This window comes from Pantherophis guttatus, chromosome 2, assembly GCF_059756535.1.
Source record: "Pantherophis guttatus breed Tessera chromosome 2, ASM5975653v1, whole genome shotgun sequence".
Taxonomy (NCBI): Eukaryota; Metazoa; Chordata; class Lepidosauria; order Squamata; family Colubridae; genus Pantherophis; species Pantherophis guttatus.
The window spans coordinates 59523408-59550518 of NC_142064.1; the positions used below are offsets into that span (position 1 = coordinate 59523408).

Consider the following 27111-nt stretch of genomic DNA (forward strand, 5'->3'; position numbering starts at 1 on the left):
AATGTTTCTTGGAAACTTTTTTCCTTAGTTCCCTTTTCTTCTTCTTTTTCCTTTTCTGTCCTCTTCTGCCACAGCTTCCGCTTCTGTAGCTTTTCCTCCTACTGGTACCTCTTTGTCCTGTGTTGGAAGTGATTTCCCTTCACCCAGCTGCCCCCAGCCTGAAGTTTGGTCTATCACAGATCATGCTCCAGTTACACTGCTACCACCTTTCCTAAGTGACCAGATCCTGCATGTTAATGCTCATAGCACCTTCCTCCTCTTTTGTCACGCCACAGGTAAGTCAGAAGATCCTTCCAGTGGCCACTGCCCGGTTTTGTTTATTTACCAAAGTGCCTTTCTTTACATTTTTGTAGCATGCCTGGTGGCTCAGCAGACTGATAGCATTGTGATTAACACCAGCTGTCTGCAATTAAAGTAAGTTCAAATCTCACCAGGTTCAAGGTTGACAGCCTTCCATCCTTTCTAAGGTAGGTAAATTGAGGACCCAGTTTGTGGGGGCAATAAACTGGCTTTGTATAAACATACAAAAGTATGAAGGCTATTGCTTAACGCATTGTAAGCCGCCCTGAGTCTCCGGAGAAGGGCGGCATATAAATCAAATTAAAAAAAAAAAAAGCCTCCAGTGAGTTAGGAAGAACTTGAGGCATTAATTTCTTCAAGCTACCCCAATGATTCTCAACCTGTGGTTCGTGACACCTGGGGGGCCACAAGGTCACGGGGTCCTCGAAAGCTTGAAGAAATGTTATGATTTAAATCTTGAGTTAAGTCTTGGGGCTCTGTGGCTGTGGTCTGTGGCCACAAAGGGTATTTAAAAGGGATCCGTGTTGAAGAAAAGGTTGAGAACCATTGAGCTACCTGATTTATGTCCTACAGGTGAGTGAGTATAGCTCAGCACTTGCTTTTAAGCTGCTCTGAACAGATAAATGTAACTAGGGATGTTATAAAAACATTTCCCTGATCAGAATGTATTCTATAATCTTGATTTCTTGGTTGTTTTCTTTTTGTCTCTTGCATACATTTACACACAGACACACACGTATGTGCAGAAGTGATTCTTAGCACTATTTTAATAACACGCGCATACTGTATCTGAATTAAAAATACTTGATTATATTCGATAGAATTATTAAATTAGCTTTTGGCAAGGTGTTAATTCTACCTTTTATAATGAGATAAATCACACATCTCAGAATAGGAATAGAACTCTTTTTATTAATGGATTTAAAATTTCATAGAATTATAGAATCTAAGGATGGAAAGGGACCCCAATTATCTAAGCCATTGCTTTCCAATATAGGCATCTTCCAGATGTATAGAGTTCAACTCCCAGAATTCTCAAAAATGTCTATAACAATTGGGAAAATCTGAACTAGGGAGTTTTGGGCTCAATTGTGGTTGTAACTTGAGAACTAGCTGCATTCCATTTGCTTTTTCTGCAAATGTTTCATACAATTGTATCTTTTTAACTTGTGCTCCAAGACACCCAGAACTCTTTCATATGTGCATCACTGGCCTGTATAATCTCCTAGAATCCTATTCGGATGCCTTTGATTGTTCCTGTGGTAATGAAGGGCTTTGCATTTACATTTTAATGCTTTCTGCTCATTGTTGCAGCTTGACAAGGTTCTGAATTTTGATGCTGAGGTAGGAGGCCAAACAGCAAGAGGCCCTGAATCCCCAGGAGATCTCCAGCAACTTAAGATGGAGGCTCACAGAATTTCTTAAAGCTGAAGAGGCTTGCACAGGCAAAACGGGGAGCAAAACTCCAAATGAATGTTAGGAGATAACTAAATCTGTGGGCAAAGCCACCTGTCAAAAGCATCCATAATTACAGCATTTATTTGCTTTTATTCATGATACAGATTGCACAAATGCACTTATCACATCAGGAAGTTCAAGGTGTCTGTCATCCCTTCTTTTTTTCCAGAAGTGATGATTACAATCAGGTAGCAATACTATCTTTGAAACTTTTTCTATATTTAAATTTTCCTTTGCTGAAACATTAAATCACACCTTACACGCCGCCTGTTCTCTCTCTCCTCTGATCATTTACCTCTGTTAATACTTTGACTCATTGTAAATTAGCATTTGGTCTTGATTTTCTTATCTTTCAACCTCCCCCTCTCATTTCCCAGAGTAATTTGTTCTGCTCCTTCCAGCTTCTATCTTAAACCATTTGCGTTGCCAGTCATCCTAGTGTCTAGAAGAGCATTATCTACATTTTCTACCAGGCTTGACAATCTCTAGCACCTGGCTCCAAAAATATCTTGGTGGTTTCCCCTTCCTTGGAAAATTACCAAGATGTTTTTAGAACCTTTGGGTACAATTCCTGGATCTCAGTACATGCTGTTTACTTGCCTTACCCATAAATGCCACTTCTTTCCTTTAGTCAGTTCTCCCCTTTTGAATAGGTTACATCCTACCATTCTTGCATTCTGTTCATGATTTTTAATCTCACCAGGTTTCCATGATATCTGCTAAATCATCTTCCTGCATTGACAGTTCTAGTTCTTCATGTTTTACACATCCATTTTAATTGATGGCTCGTGGGTCCTGACTACTATTTAACATCAGTTTGAATCTGATTGGTTCATTCTGAACACAGCCACATCCCTACTTATAAGAGTGTGCAGACTTACACAACCATGTTATGGTAAGGTTTTTTTATCTCTTCTCCCCCCCCCCCCAAAAAAAAGATTTCAGTTTATTTCTCAATTTCTACAACTTATATGTTATATTAAAGGTTGGAAAAATTCTGAAGTGATTTATCATCTTTATCTGATTTTTTTTTTTTTTACATCTCAAAAACCTGGCATTTTAATAGTGTGTAAACCTTTTATACCCACTGTAGTCTTGCATTTTTCAGGCAATGTTACTCACTTCAACTCTTATTTGGCTTTGCATATTTTGCAGAAAGATTTTATTTAATTTTTTTATAATCACTAGGTATCCCAAATCAGAACATTTTGACATAATTCAACAACTGGATGTGGTTTGCATGGAGGGATTATTTTTAGGAGTGTGATGGACTGTTTTGAGTGTCATCATGGATGTGTGATTTATTTCACAAAAAATTATTACACATAAGCAGAATATTGCTTCTTGGAAGTTCTCTAGGATGCATTAGTATTAAATAGCATAGGATACCACCATTGCTTGCCATATCAATACTTATGCAGGCTTTTAGAACCAATAAAAAAGGTAAAGGTTCCCCTCGCACATACATGCTAGTTGTTCCTGACTCTAGGGGGTGGTGCTCATCTCTGTTTCAAAGCCAAAGAGCCAGCGCTGTTCGAAGATGTCTCCGTGGTCAGGTGGCTGGCATGAGTAAACGCCAAAGGCGCACGGAACACTGTTACCTTCCCCCCAAATGTGGTCCCTATTTTTCTACTTGCATTTTTTTACATGCTTTCAAATTGCTAGGTTGGCAGAAGCTGGGACAAGTAATGGGAGCTCACCCCGTTATGCGGCACTAGGGATTCGAACTGCTGAACTGCCGACCTTTCGATTGACAAGCTCAGCTTCTGAGCCACCGTGTCCCTTTTAGAACCAATAACTCAAATGTAAATTAAATACATTTTTAAAAAGTATTTAATTTCTCATTGTACAAAAAAGAGCAATTAGCTTTCAGAGTTTTATTTTAGTCCTATAACTGAAGCTAGGAGTTAAGGCAGTCTGTAATTTCCAGCGTCTTCGACTGCAAAGGTGCCTCAAATTGCTCTGCCTTGAATTTTTAAAGTAAGGCATTGAATTCTTACTTTCCTGCCATCCCTATTTCTACAAATGCCTCTAAAACGGGTGTCAAACTATTTCATTGAGTGTCACATCAGGGTTGTGTTTGATCTCGGGTAGGTGGTGGTAGGGTGGGTGTGGCCAACTTGATGTCACTCCTGTTGAGGGCACCTGTGGTGGCCCGAGCACTCTTCCAGCAAAAATGGGCTCTCAGGACCGTGTTCACTGGCAGAGGGTTGCAGGAGGCTGTGGCAGCCGAAAACGGAGCTCGGGAGCCCATTTTCGCTGGCTGAAGCACCGCGTTGTTTCTAGGGTGGCCCCGTGGGCCAGATCTAAGTACCCCGTGAGCCGAATCTGGCCCCCGGGCCTTGAGTTTTACATCCCTGCTCTAGACTCTTCGGATTCAAAACACTATTCTGCACTTTTATCACCAACCCCTTAAAGTAAGGAATGGATCTCAGTATTGCTCTCTGCTGAGCTATGGAGGCTAGAGGAACTAGTGGATGGTGAAGAGCTTGGGAGTAAGGATAGGAAATTGTTCAAACATGAAAGGATGAAGCACAGATAGATAAAACGGATTAGAAAAGGTTTGAGGAAAACCCAGTAGAAGAGGATGAGGTGTGTATATGTGTGTGTGTGTGAGAGAGAGAGAGACAGAGACACAAAAACAGTATCAGCTCTGGAGTGCAAGGGGAAAAATGGAGTATTCTAGGAGCGTTGAGAAATGGAACAAAATATGTGTTTTGATGCTGAAGTTACACTTTTTTTGTATTCAAGTTCTTGGACTTTTAACTCCATCTATTTGGCATTTGAGGAGATGGGAGCCTTAAAGCTAACCACACCCATTGTTCTGTGAATGAGCATTTCCACACCTTAATTTGTAACCAATACTATGGTAGTTTTTCAATATTTCAAATATACTAGTTGGCCCAAAATGGGGACAGTCCCATTCAGAATCATGATGTCAAATTGAACCAACTGCGAATTGGGAATCATAGGTAGACTTGATTCCCAGAAAATTAAACTGTCGATTGTAGCTCATTATTTTTTAAAAAATTCTGGGATGGTGGGAGTTGAGATTGTAAATATTGCTAAATGTTTCTTGGTTATCTCTCAAGTTAATGCTGGGTGTAGAGCCTCCTGCTATGATTAATTTTCAGATGATGTTTTATTGTATGACTGACTTCCCCATAGTCATCAGATGTGCTGAATCAGAGATTGCTATTTTTTTTCCTCTTATCTGCTGTCTATTTTTGTTAGGGAATTTCTAAGGCTGAGAGACTCAGGAATAGGAAGTTTGTAGCCTAAACATCATTTACTTCTCACTCCAGCATATGTCAAAAGATCTCAAGGAATACGTCCTCTCTTCTCTTCTCAGCCTTTGCTCTTTGATCCTCTTTAGAGCTTCACTTCCCACCAAGCAAAGAAGGGAGAAAGGTCACCTGGCGCTATGTTGAGAGCTTTATGATCCCGGTTTAGAACTGTCTTTTCCTCTCATTTTTGAAGATTGTAGGGCAGGGGTGAAATGCTCCCAGTTCGGACCGGCTCGGGCAAGTAGGTAGCGATGGCGGCGGGCAGTTCGGAGAACTGCTTTGCTTCGCTTGCTGTAATTCCTGCAATTCATTGCATCAGCAAGGAACTGAATCTCCTTGCCTGCAATCAAGCTCATCGGTGAGCAGCTCTTTCTGCTGCCTGCCTGCTTGCCTTGTCCCGGTAAGTTTTTTCCCCCTTTGGGAGCTTTAAAAAAAAATAGTTAGTTGGGTATTGTTTTAGTTGTTCTTTTTTCAGACCTAGCCATTTAAAGTTTAGGAAATTTTAAATTTAGCTGCTTTTATATAAAAATAAAAATAAAATAAAATAAAATAATATTTCTGCAGCTTTCTGAGATTTAGTGTGTTTCTGTAGTGTTTCACTCTAACTACACAAACACACAAAATCTCACAAAGCTGTATGTGGAATTTTGTGTGTGTAAAGTGTGAAAGTTGGTTTTTTGGACTTTTTGTGGCTGTGTGAGGTTCCTGCTTGTTACAGGGGCCATTTTGGGTCTAGCACAGCTGCTTTTACATTGTGGGTGAGCCAGTTGTGTTGTGTTGTGTGTGTGTAAAGTGTGAAAGTTGGTTTTTTGGACTTTTTGTGGCTGTGTGAGGTTCCTGCTTGTTGCAGGGGCCATTTTGGGTCTAGCACAGCAGCTTTTACATTGTGGGTGAGCCAGTTGTGTTGTGTTGTGTTTTGTAGGTTAAAAAAAGGCAAAGAAGTGACATTGACCTGATGCCCACCTTACCACCAAGCCATGCCCACCCAGTCACCTTACCACCAAGCCATGCCCACTAATTAAGTCATGCCCACAGAATCGGTAGCGAAAATTTTTAGATTTCACCCCTGTTGTAGGGACTTAATTAACTAACCATCTCCTTATAAGGGAAATGAGTGGCATACAAATCAAACCAATAAATCCATCTTTACTGGACCAAGGATTTTAAATCATTAACTTTACTGTTCACTAGAGAAGTTTCTTTATTTTTTTTCTATTTCTTTAAAACAAATACTTGAAACTAATTTGCCACCAGCTCTCGTTTAATAGGCAGATTGAAGGTAACAGCAGATGGGGGCTCAGATATGATCCCCGGCTCGGTATGAGTGGGGTGCCTTGCCTGCCGGGGAGGAGGGGGGCCATTGAGGTGGGGGAGGGGATCTCTGGGGTGTTGGAGAGCTGGAGTATTGCGGTTATGACTGGGAGAGGTAGATATGGCGGGAGCCATGGGGTAGGCCGCTCTCGGGGAACTAGGACTCGCTGTTTCAAAGCGATTACATGTTCTGGCCCCTCTGGTTCTGGTTCACCGGGCTCGCCTCGTATACCTGGTGACTTGGGATGTCAGGGCCCTGGCCTCAGGCTGCTGCTGTTTAATGCTAGGTCTGTTGTTAACAAGGCCCCCCTCATTCGGGACTTAATCCTGGAGGAGAGGGCTGACCTGGCATGCATACATGAGACCTGGCTGGGCCAGGAGGGGTGTGTGTCCCTCTCAGAGATGTGCCTAGACGGGTTCCAGATATTGCATCAACCGCGACTCCAGGGAAGGGGTGGAGGAGTGGCAGCTATTGTTCGGAAGTGTCTTTGCCCTCGCAGGATCCCTGCCCCTGAGATTGTTGGGTGTGAGTCTCTCCTCTTGAGGTTGGACTCGGGCTCAGTTGGGCTTGTTGTTGACGTACCTGCCTCCCAGCTGCGTTACAACAGCCCTGCCTGTGCTGCTAGAGGCAGTAGCCGGGCTGGCGGTGGAGTTCCCCAGGCTTATGGTACTGGGGGACTTCAACTTGCCGTCACTTGGTGAATCCTCAGATGAGGCTCAGGAGTTCATGGCTTCCATGACAACCATGGACCTGACCCAAGTAGTTCAGGGTCCAACTCATAGGGGGAGACACACACTTGACCTGGTGTTTCTCTTGGGGCAGTGGAGATATGATCTGGAATTAAGGGGTATAGATGCTTCTCCCTTGTCATGGTCAGATCATTTCCTGCTGAGGTTAGACTTCAGGGCGCTGCTACTCCATCGCAGGGAGGCGGAGCCGATTGAGTGGTTCTGCCCCAGGCGCCTAATGGACCTTGAAGGGTTCCAGAAGGAGCTTGGGGAGATACCTGACTCCCTTGTCCACAGTCCGGCTGAGTCCCTGGTTGCTGCCTGGAATAGGGCGGCATCTGGGGCATTGGACCGGATTGCGCTTTTGCGATCTCTCCATGGCGGTGGATCCAGGAAAGCTCCCTGGTTTACCGAGGAGCTCCGGGAGATGAAGCGCCAGAAGAGACGTCTAGAGCGACGCTGGAGGACCAGTAACTCCGAATCTGATCGAACACTCTTAAGAGCCTTTATTAGGACTTATTTAGTGGTGATACGGGTGGCAAAATGCTCGCATTTTTCCGCACTTATTGCATCTGCTGATTCACGCCCAGCCGCCCTATTTAGGGTGACTTGCTCCCTCCTTAATGTAGGGGGAGTGGAGGAGCCCTTGCAGGGTAGAACTGAGAAGTTTGTGCAGTTTCTGTCGGATAAAGTCGCTCAGATTTGGATGGACCTGGACTCTGGGCAATTCCGACCGAGATGACGGGGGCAGGTCTTAGTCCCATTGTGTGGGATGAGTTTGAGCCTGTGACTCCTGAGGAAGTGGACAAGGCTATAGGAGCGATGAGTTCCTCCACTTGTTTGTTGTATCCGTGCCCCTCCTGGCTGGTTTTGTCCAGCAGGGAGGTGACACGAGGCTGGCTCCAGGCTTTAGTTAACACATCCTTGAGGGAAGGGGCCTTCCCGCAACCATTAAAGGAAACGGTTGTAAGGCCCCTCCTCAAGAAGCCTTCTCTGGATCCAGCAGAATTAAAGAACGTTTGTCCAGTCTCCAACCTACTCTTTGTGGGAAAGGTTGTAGAGAAAGTGGTAGCACTTCAGCTCCTGCAGTCATTGGAGGAAACGGATTATCTAGACCCTTTTCAGTCTGGCTTCAGGCCTGACTACAGCACGGAAACTGCTTTGGTTACGCTGATGGATGATCTCTTGCGAGCCCGAGATGGGGGTCATTCCTCCATCTTGGTGCTACTTGACCTCTCAGCGGCTTTCGATACCATTGACCATGTATCCTTCTGGGACGACTAAGGGAGCTGGGAGTGGGAAGCACCGTGTTACGGTGGTTCTCCTATCTCTCTAGTCAGTCACAGTCGGTGTTGGTAGGAGAACAGAGGTCGACCCCTAGGCCCCTCGTTTGCAGGGTGCCTCGGGGCTCGGTCCTCTTTCCCCTCCTATTTAACATCTACATGAAGCCGCTGGGTGAGATCATCCGACGACCCGGGGTGAGATATCAGCAGTACGCTGATGATACCCAGCTGTATATCTCTACCCTGCGTCCATTCAGTGATGCGGTGGATGCAATGTGCCGGTGCCTGGAGGCTGTGAGGGTCTGGATGGGAGTCAACAGGCTCAGACTTAACCCAGACAAGACCGAGTGACTGTGGGTATTGCCTCCTAAAGACTATGTTGATTGTCCATCCTTGGTTCTGAGGGGGGAGAAATTATCCCCCTCAGAACAGGCTGCAATTTGGGTGTCCTCCTAGACTCACGGCTAAGATTAGAGCAACATCTGACAGCTGTGGCTAGGGGGACCTTTGCACAGGTTCGCCTGGTGCACCAATTGCGACCCTACTTGGATCAGGAGGCTGTCCTCACACTCACTCATGCCCTTGTCACCTCACTTTTAGATTGTTGCAATGCAGTCTACATGGGGCTACCCTTGAAAAGTGTTTGGAGATTACAGTTGGTCCAGAATGCAGCTGCGCGAGCTATTGTGGGTGCACCTAGATACACCCACATTACGCCAATTCTCCGCTAGCTGCACTGGCTCCCTATTGGTCTCCAGTCACAATTCAAGGTGTTGGTTATTATTTTTAAAGCCCTACATGGCTCAGGGCCAGGTTATCTTCGAGACCGCCTTCTGCTGCATAGCTCCCAGCGACCGGTAAGATCCCACAGAGTTGGTCTTCTCCAGATCCCGTCAGTTAAACAATGCCAGCTGGCGGGCCTGCAAGGGAGGGCCTTCTCTGTGGCTGCCCCAGCTCTCTGGAACCAGTTACCTCCTGAGGTCTGGACCATCCCCACCCTATTGGCCTTCCGAAAAGCGGTGAAGACCTGGCTTTTCCGGCAGGCCTGGGGCCGTTGATCTCGCTCTTGTGATCTGGCAAGATCCGTCCATGAATGGCGTGAATGAGTTTTTAATGTTTTAATGTTTTTAATTTTAAAATGTTTTTTTTATAATGATTTTTTGGAATGTATTGTGAGCCACCCTGAGTCTTCGGAGAGGGGCGGCATATAAATTGAATTAATTAAATTAAATTAAATTAAATTAAACATGAAATAAATTGATTTTCTTTCCACTATGATTTACCCACTGAAAACAGAAGTATGTTGGGAAACCCAAAATACTGAAATAATTACTAGAATGTTACTTTAATTGATGTAGCGTCTTGAAGGAAATAGCTAAATCCATTTGACTATTTTAAATATTTAACCATATTCTGGTGAGCCCCATTCCATATATGGGACCCAAGGCAGTTGTCCTCACCACAGTCTTTCCTAAAGAGGACCCAACTTGTATGGCTCCTCCTTTTTCTTCTCCTGGAGCATAATTTTTAATTACTGTCTTCTGGACCAATTAAGCAGTTACAATTCCTGAATCATGCCAGTTTGTGTCTTGTGGGGTAATAGGAAGAGGACCTTTATTTGGGGTTCAGGAATTGCTGGGCAGAGTCAAAAATGCCAAGATGGTGGCCATAATGGCATAATCAAAGCTCCACTTGTTTTTTAATGTGTATCATTTGTCACATATAAAAACAGCAGGAGCCATCATTGCCACTATCTTGTCTTTTTCTATAATCTCCATGGACATCCCTGAAGAATTGCTGGCCTACTTCCACATGCCCAGAGTAGAAATTAGAAAAAGACACAGCAAATGGTCCTTTTGTGTGAAAAGAGCTTTCAAATTTCAAAGGGTTACAGCTTTTTTGTTTCTCACAGTGGTTCAGCTCACAGAAACATGAGAGTCCCTCTCTGAGGGAGATATACGGTTCAAAACTGAAAAATAAATAAATGAAAATGTCAGTGGATTCCTTCAGATGCAATTTTTATTTCTCACTTTAAATGTTGTTATGGTGAAGCATATCTTTTAGATTCCCTTTTTCATGGTGTCTCTCCTTGAGCCATTTTAGTCTGAGAATGCTGATTTTTAAAAATCGTTTTGGTTTTCATACAGTCTATTTGGGGATATGGTGCTCCTAAGCATATTTTCTACTGTTTGCTACATCTGCTGTGTGATATATATACTGAGAAGATAAGGCACATATATTGCCCCAATGAAAAATCCTTGGCTAGTCTTCATTAAATTTTCACTCATGCTACGTTTCCATGTTGGGATGAGGATTCTTCCATCAGGGTCATTTAATTTATACACAGAAAATGACTCTAAGAACCCAGGCGTAATCATTTAATCTCTGTCTCTCTTTTTTTGGCATCTACCTTGTGCTTCTGCCTTGATTCTACTCTCTCTCATGTTGATTTCCATCCTCAATAATTTTATTTTTTTCACCTTTAGCGAGACCTCATCCAACTGAAACTAGATTTAACTCTGGCAATATCTTCCGTTGTAAATTGAACTAACAACAGACCTGCATCCCAATAATTTTAGTTTTGAGAAGATTCATTAACATAATGATTTTTCCTGAGCAAAACATTGTGAATTTATAATAATTAGCACACCATACTTTCAAACTTTGTTCTAAGGTGAATGGTGCTTTAAAGTGTGCTTCTAAATCTGTAACTTAGTTGCAGGATCTTTCAGCATTTCAGAACAATAGAGAAATTTAGCGTTCTGTTTGTAATGGAAAGTACTTTTCTTTCCTCCATAAGCAGCTTTGCAAAGTGTCATTTATATTAATAGCTCATCATCAATAATGGGAACATGGACTAGAATGTAACCTTTGAAGTGAAGCTTTTGCGTTGAAACCTATGAGAAAAATGGCAATCACATTTTGCTTTATTCAACAATAACCCTTACTCTCATGCAAATATAGATAGATCTGCAGCCTTAAAAGTGAGATGCTAGTCTCTGCATTATGACATGAAGTGCAGCTTAAATCATATGCACTGGAATCCCTCTGGTGTGAAAAGTTGTACTTGGCTCAGGTGTTGATGTGCAATGCTGGAGCCCTAGTAGACTTTTGAATAAAATCAGCTTTGTATTTAAATTCAATTTAAATTTAATGCATAAAGAACTATAAATAGTTTTATATTGAAAGTGTATGCCTCCATATTCTCCAAATTTATTACCCTCAGATCGAAAGCCTTTTCCCCCTTCTGTTTTCTATTTCATGCAGCATATGTACCTGCAAAGGAAATGTGGGATACATATGCCAGTAAACATTAGAAGAAATATGCTGATAAGCTTTCCTTTTGCTGGGAGTTATTAAGCAGTATCTAGAAGGTCTGTACGCATTCCAGACATATAATTTCAGATCTCACTTTAATATTTTAAATTGACGTGATTCCTGCATTTGATAACCATTAATATTTTTTTAATTCTACAAGCATCGCTGAAACATGAAGAAAAATGAAAGTAAGTACATTGATTTTCCTTTAATGAAAGATGCAAGTATTCAAGGCCATCCAAATGGTTTCAGTTTAATGGTCCATTGCAATGTCATCTATAAAATCATTTCTACTAATACCATTAAGCCAAGGTTGAATTATATCTTACAAACATAAATTCAAACACAATACCAACTTCTATATCAACTGGGAGCCTAGTTAATTTGCCAAAACATTTACTGCAGTAAATCTAACCAGTATGGCTTGGAGAGCTGATTGTACTCAAATATCGTGCACCAATATTTCTTCTGCATGTTGTTGAATTTTACAATTAAAAAGTTCATGTTGTTTTTTTTCTTTTTTTAACATACTATTTGCCAACCACAAAACCCATGGCCATTACTTATGGAGTGTTAGGAAGATGGGAAGTTGCAGTCTTAATATATCTGAAATACACTGCTCAAAAAAATAAAGGGAACACAAGCAGAAGACATCCGAGATCTGAATGAATGAAATAGCCTTATTACATACTTTGTTCGTTACATACAGTAGTTTTGTGTTCCCTTTAGTTGTTTGAGCAGTGTATAAACTACTGTATGTAAAGAACAAAGTATTTAATAAGGCTATTTCATTCATTCAGATCTCGGATGTCTTCTGCTTGTGTTCTCTTTATTTTTTTGAGCAGTATACATTAAATTGCAGTAGAGATAATTAATGGTTGTAAGTGTCAGTACAAAATATATATATTTTTTAGGTATGAATTGTGCTCACTCTCTTTTTAATCGTTGAGGGATATATTTATGCAATCAAAAATTAGGCATTTATTAGCCCTTCATCTAAAGTAAAAAAAGAAAATTCCACTCCTCCGTGACCTGAAATGAAGGAGTATTGCTGCCACTGAGAAAATAGAAGTTGGTTTGTGCTGAAACAAGGGAAAATCCTGTTTTGGGGACTCTGAAACCTTCATGGGAAAATGAGAAAAGCTGCCTGATTAGCACGTCTTCAGTCACACCCCAAAGTGCTGCTTGGGAAGCTACTAGAAGGGTGTCAGCTGCAGAAGTTATCTGCAGGCCAGATGAGAAGACATTTGTTTCCTTGGGGTAGGCTGTTTGAGAAAGGAGTTATAGCAATGAAATGTTTTTGAATGGCTCCTAAGAGCACTGGCAGTTTGGGAAAATAACCTGAGATTATGGTGTTTGAAATTGCAATGCAATGATTTGCATCCAACATGAATTCCTTTCTTCAATTCTCAAAGCTTAGGTGAAAACCTCTCCCAAAATGCTGGAAAATAGGAAAGGATTTCAACCTGATGCCACAATTATAGTGTTCATATTTTACCTATATGTATTCAAAGCTCTGCTTAGAGGATTATTTCAGTGCCTTCGATAGCAAATTTTGAGATCAATTTAATATGACATATTATAAATTGGGAGGGACTCATTCAAAGTAAATGTTTTGGAGCAAGCATTTGTAATTTTTCTATGAACAAGGGTCAATCTTGATTTTTTAAAAATAGTGTATGGGGGATCATATTTATCAAAACAGGTGTGGTCTCAAGACTAAAAAAATTAACTCAGACAAAATTAAATATACTAAAAGGATGTCTTGGTAGCACTTTTCGGAGCAGTTGTGAGGATCCAATCTGTCATTTCTAGTTTTGGGTTTTGTGCTCATTCTACTATATCTTGGTTATGTCTTTCTCCTTGTACCTTTGGAGAAAGGCTAGATTGAAAGTGCATTTGCTTGTACCCTATTCCATGTTGAGCTCTTAGATTAAAGGTAGGATATACATATAATCTCAATTGAAGGGCTAGAGAAATCATTGGGAAAAAGAATGCTTACAGCTAAATTGATGTCTTCAGATGTTAATAGTGGAAAAGTGTCGAGTGTCAGGGGAAGCACCATCGCATTATGGCTTTTGGATGATGCTCCTGTCAATTTATGGAGCAATTGGTTTGGGTGGGGTGGGATACTTTTCAGTTATAGTTAATAAAATGGGTTTGTGCTTAAGCCTAATCTTTCAAACCTGTTTTTAAGTAATGTAGAAGATAATGAACACAGAAGGCATGGCAATGGGGTTATGACATGCAGGTGGGTGAAGGAAAGCAAGGACATTTCTACTGGAAGTTCAGTTAATCACCAAAATATCTGGGAAATAGGCTTTCTCTTACCAATTTTTCTCTAGACTTTTGCTTGGAAGATCTCAGGATTTCTAGCAGATGCAAAAATGTATTATTAGAGTATCCTATTCCAGGGAGACTTTGTAATATCTTTCACTTTGCACTTATCCTATTTGTATGACTGACCACTTTTCCACAGGGTCCAGAGACGCACATTTTGTATGGAAAAAAAATGGGCAAAAGATGGCAAACTGTGTGAATGAGCAAACCCACATGCTGTCCAATGGGCAAGTGCATCTCTTAAGCTGGGTGAAAGATGCCGTAGCACAGGATTCAGAATACACTTGCCTCCTGATCTCAGAATCTGGGAGCAAAGCCTCTACCTCTTCTATCACTGTAGAAGGTAACGGGGTCTCTGTTGGGCAGTGGCTTTTTTCAGATTTCAAGATGTCACACAGAGCTCTAAAACCAAAGAGCCCTGAGGTAGAAAGTCCTGAGCTGAGCAAACCTAATGGGCCAGCTTGGCTGCTCATTTCAGGTAACTAAAAGGGGACCTAGTGGAAATACACAGATTTATGATATCAAGAATGCTGACTTGTTCCAACACGAGCAAATTGGCAACTCTGCAAAATTATCAGTTGTGGTTAAAGGATGCAGCTGGATTGTTGCTGAGCAGAAGAAAACTTGGCAGCCTCTTGATAATTTAACACTAAACAGAAGTGCTGAAATGAGCAAGTGTGGGTGCCTGTGCTCTACCCAGAAATATTTTCTATCAGTGTTATTGCACAATATACTAAACTGCTTAGTATAAAAGGTACCGTAACTCTTTTATCTAAATAAAGCTTACAAAATAAGTAACACCCTTGCCAATTGATGATTTGAATCATGTAAATGTTAAATATTCTCACAGCATCACATGCTTACTTCTAAATCTTTATAAGAGAACATATAATTTTTAAAAATATCAATATTTGAATGTTTAATAAGAACCTAACCTAAATCCCTCCCTCCCATTGCTTACTATTTTTAGGTAGCAACTCTCAAGAAACCTGGTCAAGAGAGTTTGCTAGCTGGAGAAGTGTTATTGGTCAGCATGAGAAACTGTTGGAAAATTGGAAAAACACATTGGTAGGTTTTACATTCGGGGCAGGTGAATTTTCATTTTGTTTAGATGAAGGAAGGACATTTTATTTTTGCAGGGTGCCTAGAAGAGATTGGCAAAATTGTCTTAGTTTGTGCAAAACTGTTAGCATTTTGGCCACACAACAGGAATACTGCAAGTCACAAAGTACTTGACAATATTATTTGGGAAGTCTTGGGCTGGTCAGTTACCATTTTTAAATTCATATTAGTTGGTTTGAAACCCAGCAAATCAACCTGTAACTTTTCTCAATTGCCACATTGGCAATTGCTAGAGATAGTTTGGATGTTTTTCCACATCCGAATGATCTTTCTTGTACTTTCATGAGTCACCCTTAGCCACTCCACTGTATTCACATTGCCAAAAGCAGCAAATGCACTGAAGAAACCTGGTATTGTTAGCTCACTTTCATCATAAAATCCTTATTCCAGAATGCTCCCAGAGCCAATTCAAAGGACCCACAGCAGTCTAATATGATTGTAGTAGTTCAAAGTGCACTTTTACGAATTGCACACTTGTCAGTTAATTGAGAAGTTGCTGTGCTGGTCCGTGACTGTAATAAAGACTGAATTGAAGTTGAGATGAGCATGCAAAGTCTTAAGTTTATTGACTCACTTGAATTAAAAGGCTTTTTCTGGTTTGTATTTATTTAGGACAGTTGCAACAAAAGTGGCACTGCGTGAGAGGCAAAAGTGTTGTTGAAAAAGAAAAGATATTCTGACATCAAACTAGCTCAGGTATGACCTGTGTGCCAGTCATTCTAGAGCAGAAGACAGGAGTGAAACTAGCCTGTTGCTTTATCAGCTAACGTGAACAGTGTGTATTGAAGTGCTGCCATCGGGTACTCTGTAAATATCCCCATGCCAAGAAAAAGAATAAGGATGTTACAAGATGTGCATGACCGCATTACCTGATATTTAACAAATCCCATGACCAATAACTTTGGTGTTTGCCTATTCAAAAGAACAATTCCAGCTGCGCTAGTACATAGAAAGTACAGTGGGGCAAACAAGTATTTAGTCAGCCACCAATTGTGGAATTTCTCCCACTTAAAAAGATGAGAGAGGCCTGTAATTGACATCATAGGTAGACCTCAACTATGAGAGACAAAACGAGAAAACAAATCCAGACAATCACATTGTCTGATTTGGAAAGAATTTATTTGCAAATTATGGTGGAAAATAAGTATTTGGTTAATATCAAAAGTTCATCTCAATATTTTGTTATATATCCTTTGTTGGCAATGACAGCGGTCAAACTTTTTCTGTAAGTCTTCACAAGGTTGGCACACACTGTTGCTGGTATGTTGGCCCATTCCTCCATGCAGATCTCCTCTAGAGCAGTGATGTTTTGGGGCTGTCGCTGGGCAACACGGACTTTCAACTCCCTCCAAAGGTTTTCTATGGGGTTGAGATCTGGAGACTGGCTAGGCCACTCCAGGACCTTGAAATGCTTCTTACGAAGCCACTCCTTCGTTGCCCGGGCAGTGTGTTTGGGATCATTGTCATGAAAGACCCAGCCACGTTTCATCTTCAATGCCCTTGCTGATGGGAGGAGGTTTGCACTCAAAATCTCATGATACATGGCCCCATTCATTCTTTCCTGTACACGGATCAGTCGTCCTGGTCCCTTTGCAGAGAAACAGCCCCAAAGCATGATGTTGCCACCCCCATGCTTCACAGTAGGTATGGTGTTCTTTGGATGCAACTCAGCATTCTCTCTCCTCCAAACACGAGTTGTGTTTCTACCAAACAGTTCTACTTTGGTTTCATCTGACCATATGACATTCCCCCAATCCTCTTCTGGATCATCCAAATGCTCTCTAGCAAACTTCAGACGGGCCCGGACATGTACTGGCTTAAGCAGGGGGACACGTCTGGCACTGCAGGATCTGAGTTCCTGGCAGCGTAGTGTGTTACTGATGGTAGCATTTGTTACGTTGGTCCCAGCTCTCTGCAGGTCATTCACTAGGTCCCCCTGTGTGGTTCTGGGATTTTTGCTCACCATTCTTGTGATCATTTTGACCCCACGGGGTGAGATCTTGTGTGGAGCCCCAGATCGAGGGAGATTATCAGTGGTCTTGTATGTCTTCCATTTTCTAATTATTGCTCCCACAGTTGATTTCTTCACACCAAGCTGCTTGCCTATTGCAGATTCAGTCTTCCCAGCCTGGTGCAGGTCTACAATTTTGTTTCTGGTGTCCTTCGACAGCTCTTTGGTCTTCACCATAGTGGAGTTTGGAGTGTGACTGTTTGAGGTTGTGGACAGGTGTCTTTTATACTGATAACAAGTTCAAACAGGTGCCATTAATACAGGTAATGAGTGGAGGACAGAGGAGCCTCTTAAAGAAGTTGTTACATGTCTGTGAGAGCCAGAAATCTTGCTTGTTTGTAGGTGACCAAATACTTATTTTCCACCATAATTTGCAAATAAATTCTTTCCAAATCAGACAATGTGATTGTCTGGATTTGTTTTCTTATTTTGTCTCTCATAGTTGAGGTCTATCTATGATGTCAATTACAGGCCTCTCTCATCTTTTTAAGTGGGAGAACTTGCAGAATTGGTGGCTGACTAAATACTTTTTTGCCCCACTGTACATGAAATCTCACTGCACTATACATTTATTAAGACAGTATAATTCAGGCAAGGTAGGTTCTTTCCCTTTAATCTGGTTACTTGGCTGCAGGATCTTTTGAGAAAAATGGATTGTGCCTGCAAATAACTCCTGAAAAATTCAACTACTTCTTCAAATGGATTTTTATAGTCATGTTGTTGTCATTTTGAAGCCTAAAAATGGTTGATCTGCTGAATCAAGTAACAAAAAAACAGCGTTTTTTTAAACAGTCAAATATATATTTTGACCAAGTAAATGAAAACTCTGTATCTGCTACAACTACACTATACCTAAAGGTGAAGATGGAGTATGACTAGCAAAAATTGCACAATTATCTTGCTCAGAGCTAAATTATGCTGATTCACATACAAAACACTTTGCTTCAGTTTATAAACTTCACTTGGAAACCTGGTAGAAGAGTTGCTGAAACATATTGTGCGATCGGTCTTTACGGATATGTGAATACAACCATGTATTAAATCAAGTCATCCACTCAAGTCAAATAAGATGGAATCTGTTTCCCAGGGTTTTAAATTTCTGTTAGCAGAATTCACAGAATTCTCGCAGAATATGCAGAAATCCATAGTGATGCTGCAAGGTAAATTACAACATTCCCAATTATCAGTAATCTTATGAAATCATTAAGGCATTGCTAGTCCCATGCTGGACCCTTAGTTGAAGGGTTTTCCTGTCCCCCCATTCCATTTTTAAAACTACATATTTCAATATATAGACAACCCAATGAAAATTCACAACTTCTTGATAACTTTCATTTGCTAGGAAATGTAGAAAGTGTTGTTAACTAGAAAGATATTACAAATAATCAGAATCTGAGCTATCTTATGCTATCTCCAGTGTTATAACACACAGCAGTGACTTTAAGATACTTTATTATAGATCGAGGTAGCTTAAGACTACCTCCAATTCTCTTTTTCTGCATCCCCCAGAACATCTTCCAACCACAATTGTTCAAAATTAGTGATGCAGTTTCAGGCACATTAAAACATAAAACTGTTACTAAAATTTGTCAACTTTTTAAGTAAGAAAGATATGTTTTCAAAATTTGATGAACAATGAAAAAAACCCCACCATTCTTAAAAAATGTTAAGTGCATTCCTTGGCAAAAGGCAACTTGCCCCATTACCCTAGCATTGATAATAAAGAAATAAGATTTTTATTGTATCAGTTTTTGTTGAACCAAGCACTTATATATCTGTATTTTATGTATGTAAAGGCACAGGAAGACATAACAACTTTAACCAAATTCCCTTACCAGTACTTATTGATACTAATGAGCAAATAGCATTTGGAAATCAGAGCACTGGGAAATACACCTAAGTTTGTAAATCGCAAGTGTAACTGGAATGTTATGAAAATTACAATGAAAATTACAATGAAAATTTCCATGCTTTTTAAAAGGCACACAAAGAAGTACATAAGAAAAGCAGCATTTTCTCTGTGAAACTGCCCAGTAATAGCATCAATAAAATACCTGATATTGTTTTAGTGCAAATGTCTTTTGCAATATAAGAGGCATACTGCAAAAAAAATTGTTTTATACAGTAGTTGTACAATTATTCAGTTGTCTCGAGACACTGAAATGTTGGAAAGCTTATCATAAAATGGTCCAAAATGAAATAATCCTCCATATCCCTCTGGCAAAAATAAGAACGGCTAAGCCTTTTGAGCAAGGGTGTCAAATTCCCACACAACAGTTGGTTCTTCTGGCTGAAAGGAAACTGCCAGCTCCATTGGAGGAAAAAAAAAATTATGCTGATAGATCAGGCTAACCTCTCTCCAGCTTCTAAGTTTATTTGGGTTCTGAAAAGTTAATACAAAGGAATGGTTTTTTAAAAAAAAAACATTCTAGGACAGGGGTCTCCAACCTCTGGGCCGTGGCCCACTACCGAGCCATGGCCTGTTTGGAACCGGGCCACACAAGTAATGGGTGAGCATGTGCACGTGTGTGAAGCTCCCTTCATGCAAGTGGCAGCTGCTCGCACAAATGGAGCTGCGTGCACTCGCGCACCCTCACCTGCCACTCACAGGGAACTACCTCCACTTCTCCCCACCGCTGGATCGCCAAGCCAAAAAGGTTGAGGACTGCTGTCCTAGGACACAATGACCTCTCACATTTTTTTCTCTGCTTGGTTAAACTGTGCCTTTAGCATGGATACATGAGCAAAAACGTAGAAAAGAACGCTTTGTAAACTCAATCATTTCACATTGCCTGCTTCTCGTCTTGCACTGCTGCCACTTTCTGCACCACAGAATCCTGATAGCTTTCTAAAGGTAGCCATTAACAGAGAAATTACTTCGTATACAAAAAGTAAGCTATCTCATGGTGAACATTTTCTGTATCTATGACTATAATCTACCACCAAACTCCCTTTTACAACCCTGTAATCCCTTAATTTGGGGTAGAGTTGGGTCAATGGAGCTGAACATTTTACTGGCTGGATGCCCTTCCTAACACCATGCAAAGTTTACAGCAGATTTTTTTTTTCTTTACGCTCTAGGAAATATCTGATACTACCTTGGATTAGGAGGTGAGCATCTTCACCACTAGGCCACCACACTACTCATGACTATAATCTACCATCATCTGCTATCTACCATCTAATCTGCTGAAGGTTTAGTTGATAGCTGAGAGAATCCCATTCAGGATATTTGCAACAAATGTAGCTGTCAGTTCCAAGGCTGTACAAAACCCTTCAAAAGTTAATATCAAGCTGCAGAACGGGACAAAATAGGAAAATACAGTACCAATAAATTAATGATTATTCTCTCTGTATTTAATAATTCCACTTTGCTTCTACCATCTTTTAATGACACACCCATAACCTACACCAAATTGCTCTATCACAAAATAAATCAGCTGACAGTATTGCATTTTTGTTTTGCTAATTTGCATATATCCAAATGGAGTCATTATATATTAGTATGTTTTATATATATATATATTTACAATAATGCCCCAGAGAAAATCAATGGTATTCCCTTCTTTTTTTTCATTTCGTATTATTTTATGCACAGTTGTGTATTTCTACTATAAAGAGAAAAAGAAACCACTTACAAGCGCAATGCAGTTCATTGGTATCAATCCAGTGATATAATTATTGGAAATCATGAGAACAGTGATTGGAGACTCTGTGCTTATATGGAGCAGAGACTAGCTGTCTGGCATTATGCTAAAGCTGCTTTCTCTACAGTATTGCTATATGAAAATACAAACAAATCCAATTCAATTCCTGTCTCATTCTGTATCTCATTTGGATGAACCAAGTGCTTTCACTGAATCCGCCCTCGGAGGGAAGTTATTGGACAGCTCTGAATTCTTTGGCATTAAATTATCTCAGAAATTCAACTGTGGGTTTTCTATCTTATATTACAGATAATTAAATTTAGGTAACTCACTATTTACAAGTCTATATACACTCAGACACACACATAAAGTAAAAGTCAATAATGCCAAAGAAGGTAGTCTTGATTTACTGAGGCTCCTCAACATCCAAGGGCAACATGTCAGTGGTTGACAGTTTTTCCAGCTCCAGGATGTAGGGATTATACTCCTCTTCAAGCTTTTGCTTCCAGATCTTAACTAGAGGTGCAAAAAAGCAAACAAAACACAAAAAGATTTTCCTCTGGGCAAAGACATATAACAACAGTTATGGACTATAATTCTTACAAAGGCTATAACATAAAAGGTAGGAATGCAATGTAGTTTTACTATACTTTTGATAATACTAAAGTTGGGGAAATGGTTCCCCATAGTAGCTAACTAGTAACCATTTCCTACTCAAAACTTGCAGCTCTTGTATTGAGTTTTAGGATCACAAAAATACATAAAATCATTCATAAATAAAATGATAGCTTTCTAATGAAGGAAACTATAAATGACAATCCATTATAATAGGATTATTTTTTTAGGAAAGGAAAAATTTTCATTTACTAAGAACAGAGATCAACCATATGCTAATTAACAGTTTGGCTAAAATAATATTTTAAATTGTCACTTTAAAAGCTATGTAAGAAAGCTTGCAGGTCATCCATGTTCCCAATAAAATTCCAATTAATTCATCATTTGAGACAATTTATCAGATAAAATGCCCAAACAGGTGGCAGAATTTAGCCAACCTTGACTTAATTAGCAAAAGTAGAAGGGAGTACTATATAAATACCATCAAACGCTGCTGATGGAACCAATAATAACTCTAGAACATGGAGGAGAATAAAAAGTAAAAAATACTTTTTGCCAGCATTCACATATTAGTTGAATGGTTCAGTACTTCAGGCACAAGAATTAATGAAGAAAGTGAAGAGCAACACATGTAAAAAGTACTTGTTAATCTGTCCTATCTAATGTATTAATGCTGCGATGCCCACCCTTTCTGGCACCAGTGACCAGTTTTCTGAAAGACAGTTTTTCTATGGATGGGTGTGTGTGTGTGTGTGTGTGTGTGTGTGTTTGACACATGGTTTTGGACGCAACCTAGATCCCATACATGCATTTGCTTCACTTGCTTTCCCACTCCTTGCGTGGCCCAGTTCTTAACAGGCCGTGGACCAATACCACAGACTGGGGGTTGGAGACCCTTGTATTAATGTATTTCTTGGTCAGTACAGCATGATATAGCCTGCATTCAGAAGAATTACTGCTATCAGAAATGAAGAAGTACATGTGGAGGTGAAAGAATCTAGAGCACTGATTCAAACTTGTCTTATAATTGATACCAAACATAACACGGAAGCTCTACCACTCTGAGAAGGGTATTCAACTTTAAATACACGTTCTATCACAAATGAGATCAACAAAGTAATGGTGGTTTTGCTTGGCTTCCCCTAAAGATACAGTATCCATTTTGGATATCTGTAGTTCAGGTAGTCCTCGACTTACAACAGTAATGGAGCCTAACCATTCAGGCTTCATTATTGTGTTAAATGAAGCACCTAACTAAAGACCTTCCCTGTCCCTGCTTTCCCCTATGCATTTGTTAAAGAATGTGCAGATTGTTAGGTAGAGCATGGGGTGACTCAGGGATAGGAGAAACCGAGGGAGGCCGAGTGCAGGGACAGATACTCCCAGGAAGACTCCCCCACCATCTAAGATATCCCATGCTCTGCCTCCTGCCCCTTGGTTTCCCCAAAGCCCTATGGGCCTCTTCCATACTCTTCCCTGTCACCATTCCCTTACTTACCCTTTAACAATCTCAGGAAGTCAGGATTGCTTCTGTTGTAATTCTTGCCTCTCCAGCCAGCATAAACCACTACAATTTCTTCTTAGTTCCGTCAGTGTAGCTTTTCACTAGTGGTGCTAAGAAGAAATCGTGCCTATTTTGGTTCTTTGCAAGCCTTTCCTCCCCAATCAGCATAAATCAGTAATTATTTACCTTGGCAGGGGAGGAAAGGATTGCCATGGAAGCAAAAGAAATGGGATTTCTTCTTCACTCTACCAATGTAAGATTAGCATAAAGCTAAGAAGAAATCATGCCTATTTTGATTCCTTGCAATCCTTTCCTCTCCAGCCTGCGTAAATCACCATGATTTCTTCTTAGCAATGGCAGCATTAAGACTAGCATCATGCTAGAGCTGGCAGCACTAAGAAGAAATTGCATCGATTAATGCTGACTGGGGTAGAAAGACTTGCAAGGAACCAAAATAGGTGTGATTTCTTCTTAGCACCACTAACGTAAAAAGCTAGCACTGGTTGAGTTAAGAAGAAATTGTAGTGGTTTATGCTGGCTGGAGAGGAAAGGATTACAACGGAAGCAAACCTGACTGGATTTCTTCTTCTTGATTGTGCCATATGGCCCAATGAGGGAGCGGCCTTCTCTACCCGGACTTCCTGAGCTTGTCAAAAGATAAGCGAATGGTGATGGGGGGTGGGGAGGAGTGCATGGAACCCAGTATGTTGGCAAAGCAGGCCCAGCGCCTCAGAACCTGGCTGGGCAGGATGGAGGGAAATAGGTGGGCGGTTATGCTGCAGCATCTCTGTCGTCAATGATAAGGGCGAATGACCGCAGGGGCACTGCAGAATTTGTAACTTTGTAACCGATTTGTATTTAATTTTTGAGGTGTGTGTTGTAACTTCTAATGTTCATTTAGTGGCCTGTTGTACCTATAAGATTAGCTGTATTTATTTTTGGGTATTACACTACTTTAGTTATTCTGCTGTAGAAGTCTCAAGGCAAGACTAGTTTAAAGGCAGTCACTGACATCACTCTAAAGTCTGAAACACAAACTGCAGCAAGGATTAACAAACCAAGATTAGCATGATCAAGATTTGAAGAATTAAATGACATATTCAGCTACAACAAAGTAATGTGCAAATCTGCAATTGAAGAATATTCCAGAATATTCTGTTCCCCTGGAACTCAATGTCTGAAGCTTCTAAAACTTCTTCTGGTTTAAGAAATTTACTTTTGAAAATTTTGAATTACTCCAAGGATGGCATAGTTGTAGTGGGGGAGCAGAACATTCTCGAGTCTAGAACATTTTGTAATCACTTAATTGTCGTATCTCTGCTATTATAAAAACTATTTACCTTAAACATGAAAATATATGAACCAAAAACAATTTACATATTTTAAACAAAGACCCTGAAAACTCACTGTAATTTGGGGAATCCTCTTCAGATACTTGAAGGGGTACTATACCATTATCTAGTGCACAATTCTCTTTCTGATGGGTTTGGATTGCACAGTCACTTTGTTTTATTTCTTCACTTGACTCCTTCTCTAAAGTTGAAATCATTTCCTTGTACGCCAGCCTTGCTTCCATTGTCAATTCCACCATTTTGTGAAAGTGGTCCTAATTTATAAGAATTGGGAATTTTGTATTGACATTAATTTTAGAACTTTCTCATCAAAATATAACTGATTATCCCCAAATAGCATAGTTCCATGTTCAGGGATTAAACCTCAACAGTATCAAGCTGACATGTGTTCCTAAGTTCGATGGTATGTGAAAATCAAGGGTTTGTTTGATTATTTTTTTTAAAGGCTAAAACACCAAACACAAGGGACTACAAAAATGATTCTGGAAAATAGCATTTAATAAAATAATAAAACACAGGAAATTAAAGCGCTTGAACTGTCTACTGAAAATTGTGCAATAGAGAATACCAAGTAACATTATATAAAATTTGCTAGCAATCAGAATCTACAAGCGCAGTACACTGAAACAAAAAAACTGCAGTGATGATACCTATGTAAAAATATATTTTATATTATAGTGCCTCTGTATGTCTCTGTGGCCAAGATCCTAAATGTATGTGAAAACAAACTCTATTTACGTGAACTGGGCATGATACAAATAAAACTGTATAGATAAGTAAGACCAGTTTGCTTATTTTTGTTTCAGGGAAAGTCCATTTTAGGAATTCTGAAGCCATAAAACTTCTTGATTCATCAGTAACTTGCACAGTATTTACAAATGGGGTCTTATTTATAAGAATGTAGGGCAACTCATCATACTAATAGTTTTAATGTTGATCATCTACAGTGGCGCCATGATTAGAGTGCAGTATTGCAGGCTACTTCTGTTGATTGCCAGCTGCCTGCAATTTGGCAGTTCGAATCTCACCAGGCTCAAGGTTGACTCAGCCTTCCATCCTTCCGAGGTGGGTAAAATGAGGACCCAAATTGTTGGGGGCAATATGCTGACTCTGTAAACCACTTGAAGAGAACTGTAAAGTGGTATATAAGTCTAAGTGCTATTACTATCATCTAGGAATCTAAAGTTAAATTAGGCAGCAAAAGATTTTATCATCTTGACAAACAGCCCTTGATGCTGCACCAATATAAGGGAATGGACTATTGCTAATAAACCAACAACTGTTGGATACTGAAATACTAGGCAATACTAAAATTAAATGGAAAATTGGTTTTTTCCCACTGACTTTGGGAAGTGGGGCACTTGGGAAATATGTATATCTTCTCTTGTAAAGAACCTTGGATTAATCACTTATCTGTTTTTTAATAAGTTTCTACACAGTACATCTTGTTTACAGTTGTAATATACTATGTTCTGAATTATATGGAGTAACTAGGGCATGGGGGAAGTGCAGCTATTTTTTTTCTTCAACCAAGTTAGAAATAATATTCTGCTACATCCAAAAAGGCATCTCTGTAGGAGTATGCAGGAAAGCAAAGAGAAAGTAATTTGCTGAAGTTTCAAAGATAAGTATAATTTTCCAGGTTACTCAATCATTATTATAAATAATTATTATCTGACATATACACATTTGAGACAAAACCATCTTCTCACTACAATGATTCCTGCTTGCTAAGCAGTCCATGTATTCAGTGCAGAGCCCTGACTCAATGAAAGTCAACTTTTATTTGAAAAAAGTTGCTTCTGAGAGTGAGATCTAATAGTTATCTATAGCCATGCATGCAAAAAAAATTTTTTTTACCAACACCTGCACTGAACATATAAGTAATTGCATAAAACTGACATATTTGCTGGGTGACAACATGGTTACTACAAATAATCATGAACACATTGCTCTAATACTTAGAATAGCACCAAGTTACTTAAGGGCCTAGAAAATTACCCTGGAGTATTGATTGGCATCTTTTTAAATGCTAGCAGTAGTTGTTGTAATACTAATAATTAAGATTTTTAAAAGCTGAAATATTAACCGAAGTGGGCAAACTGTGGCTATAATAGCACAACTCACCTGAGCACCATCGTAGCTGAATATTCCCACCACACTAACAGGCACTAATTTGTTCACACAGTGCCCTAGATCTTTGCGATTGAGAGCAAAAACAAATGGAATATTCTGTTCACATGCAGTGTCAATTATGAGATGCAGAGTCTCATCCAAACCACCTGTGATAAAAAAAAAAACAAATTAAAAGAATGAACTGTTAAAAGGAATTTTCCAGACAGAATAATTAATTTCTCTTCATTTATGTCCTGAGGGATTTCCCAATGTCCCACTAAACTACATCACAAAAGTCATATGTTTGCTTTAGGTAAATATCTTTTTATTGTAAAAAAACATACCTTTTGACTGAATTTTTTCACAATTTGGAGAAATGATGACACATTTCAGCTTCTTCAGCTTCAAGTGTTTCAACACTTCTCTGAGTCCCAGAACGATTCTGCGTTTCGTCTTGGCCTTCACAGGGTCTTTCTGATACAAACGGTCTTGGAAACGAACCAACTCTTTTAGGAGATCTGTAACGCAGCTGTCAACTTCTTTACTAAGCACTTGGGTACAGTAGCTATAGAAAGAATCAATTGTTTCAGTATTTTAGCAAAGGCCTGAGATCCCCATCTATCTTCTTTGATTCTAGTCAGAGATACATACAAATAAATAAGAAGATTGTGTTCAGAACAAATAAGTTCTAAACCATGAAATAAAGTTCAAAAATACTG

General features: G+C 40.0%; 2 protein-coding genes across 4 annotated transcripts in view; one reads left to right on the top strand and one right to left on the bottom strand.

Annotated features, from left to right (window-relative positions):
* Nucleotides 1-37: 37 nt before the first annotated feature.
* On the top strand, nt 38-20560 carry LOC148115126 (uncharacterized). The gene is made up of 5 exons (XM_087886038.1): nt 38-275; nt 14166-14369; nt 14997-15094; nt 15766-15844; nt 20241-20560. Exons 2-4 carry the CDS (start codon nt 14210-14212, stop codon nt 15826-15828), a joined length of 321 nt encoding a protein of 106 aa, XP_087742164.1. The 5' UTR covers nt 38-275; nt 14166-14209; the 3' UTR covers nt 15829-15844; nt 20241-20560.
* Nucleotides 20561-21197: 637 nt separating this feature from the next.
* SECISBP2 (SECIS binding protein 2) overlaps nt 21198-27111 on the bottom strand; it is a 35680-nt gene continuing 29766 nt past the window's right edge. For all 3 annotated transcript variants that reach the window (XM_034410033.2, XM_087886024.1, XM_034410034.2), the window contains exons 15-18: nt 26737-26957; nt 26405-26559; nt 24333-24531; nt 21198-21322 (exon numbers count right to left, since the gene is read on the bottom strand). In XM_034410033.2, the coding sequence (XP_034265924.2) occupies nt 21213-21322; nt 24333-24531; nt 26405-26559; nt 26737-26957 (685 nt within the window). In that variant the 3' untranslated portion in view covers nt 21198-21212. The remainder of the gene's footprint in view (nt 21323-24332; nt 24532-26404; nt 26560-26736; nt 26958-27111) is intronic.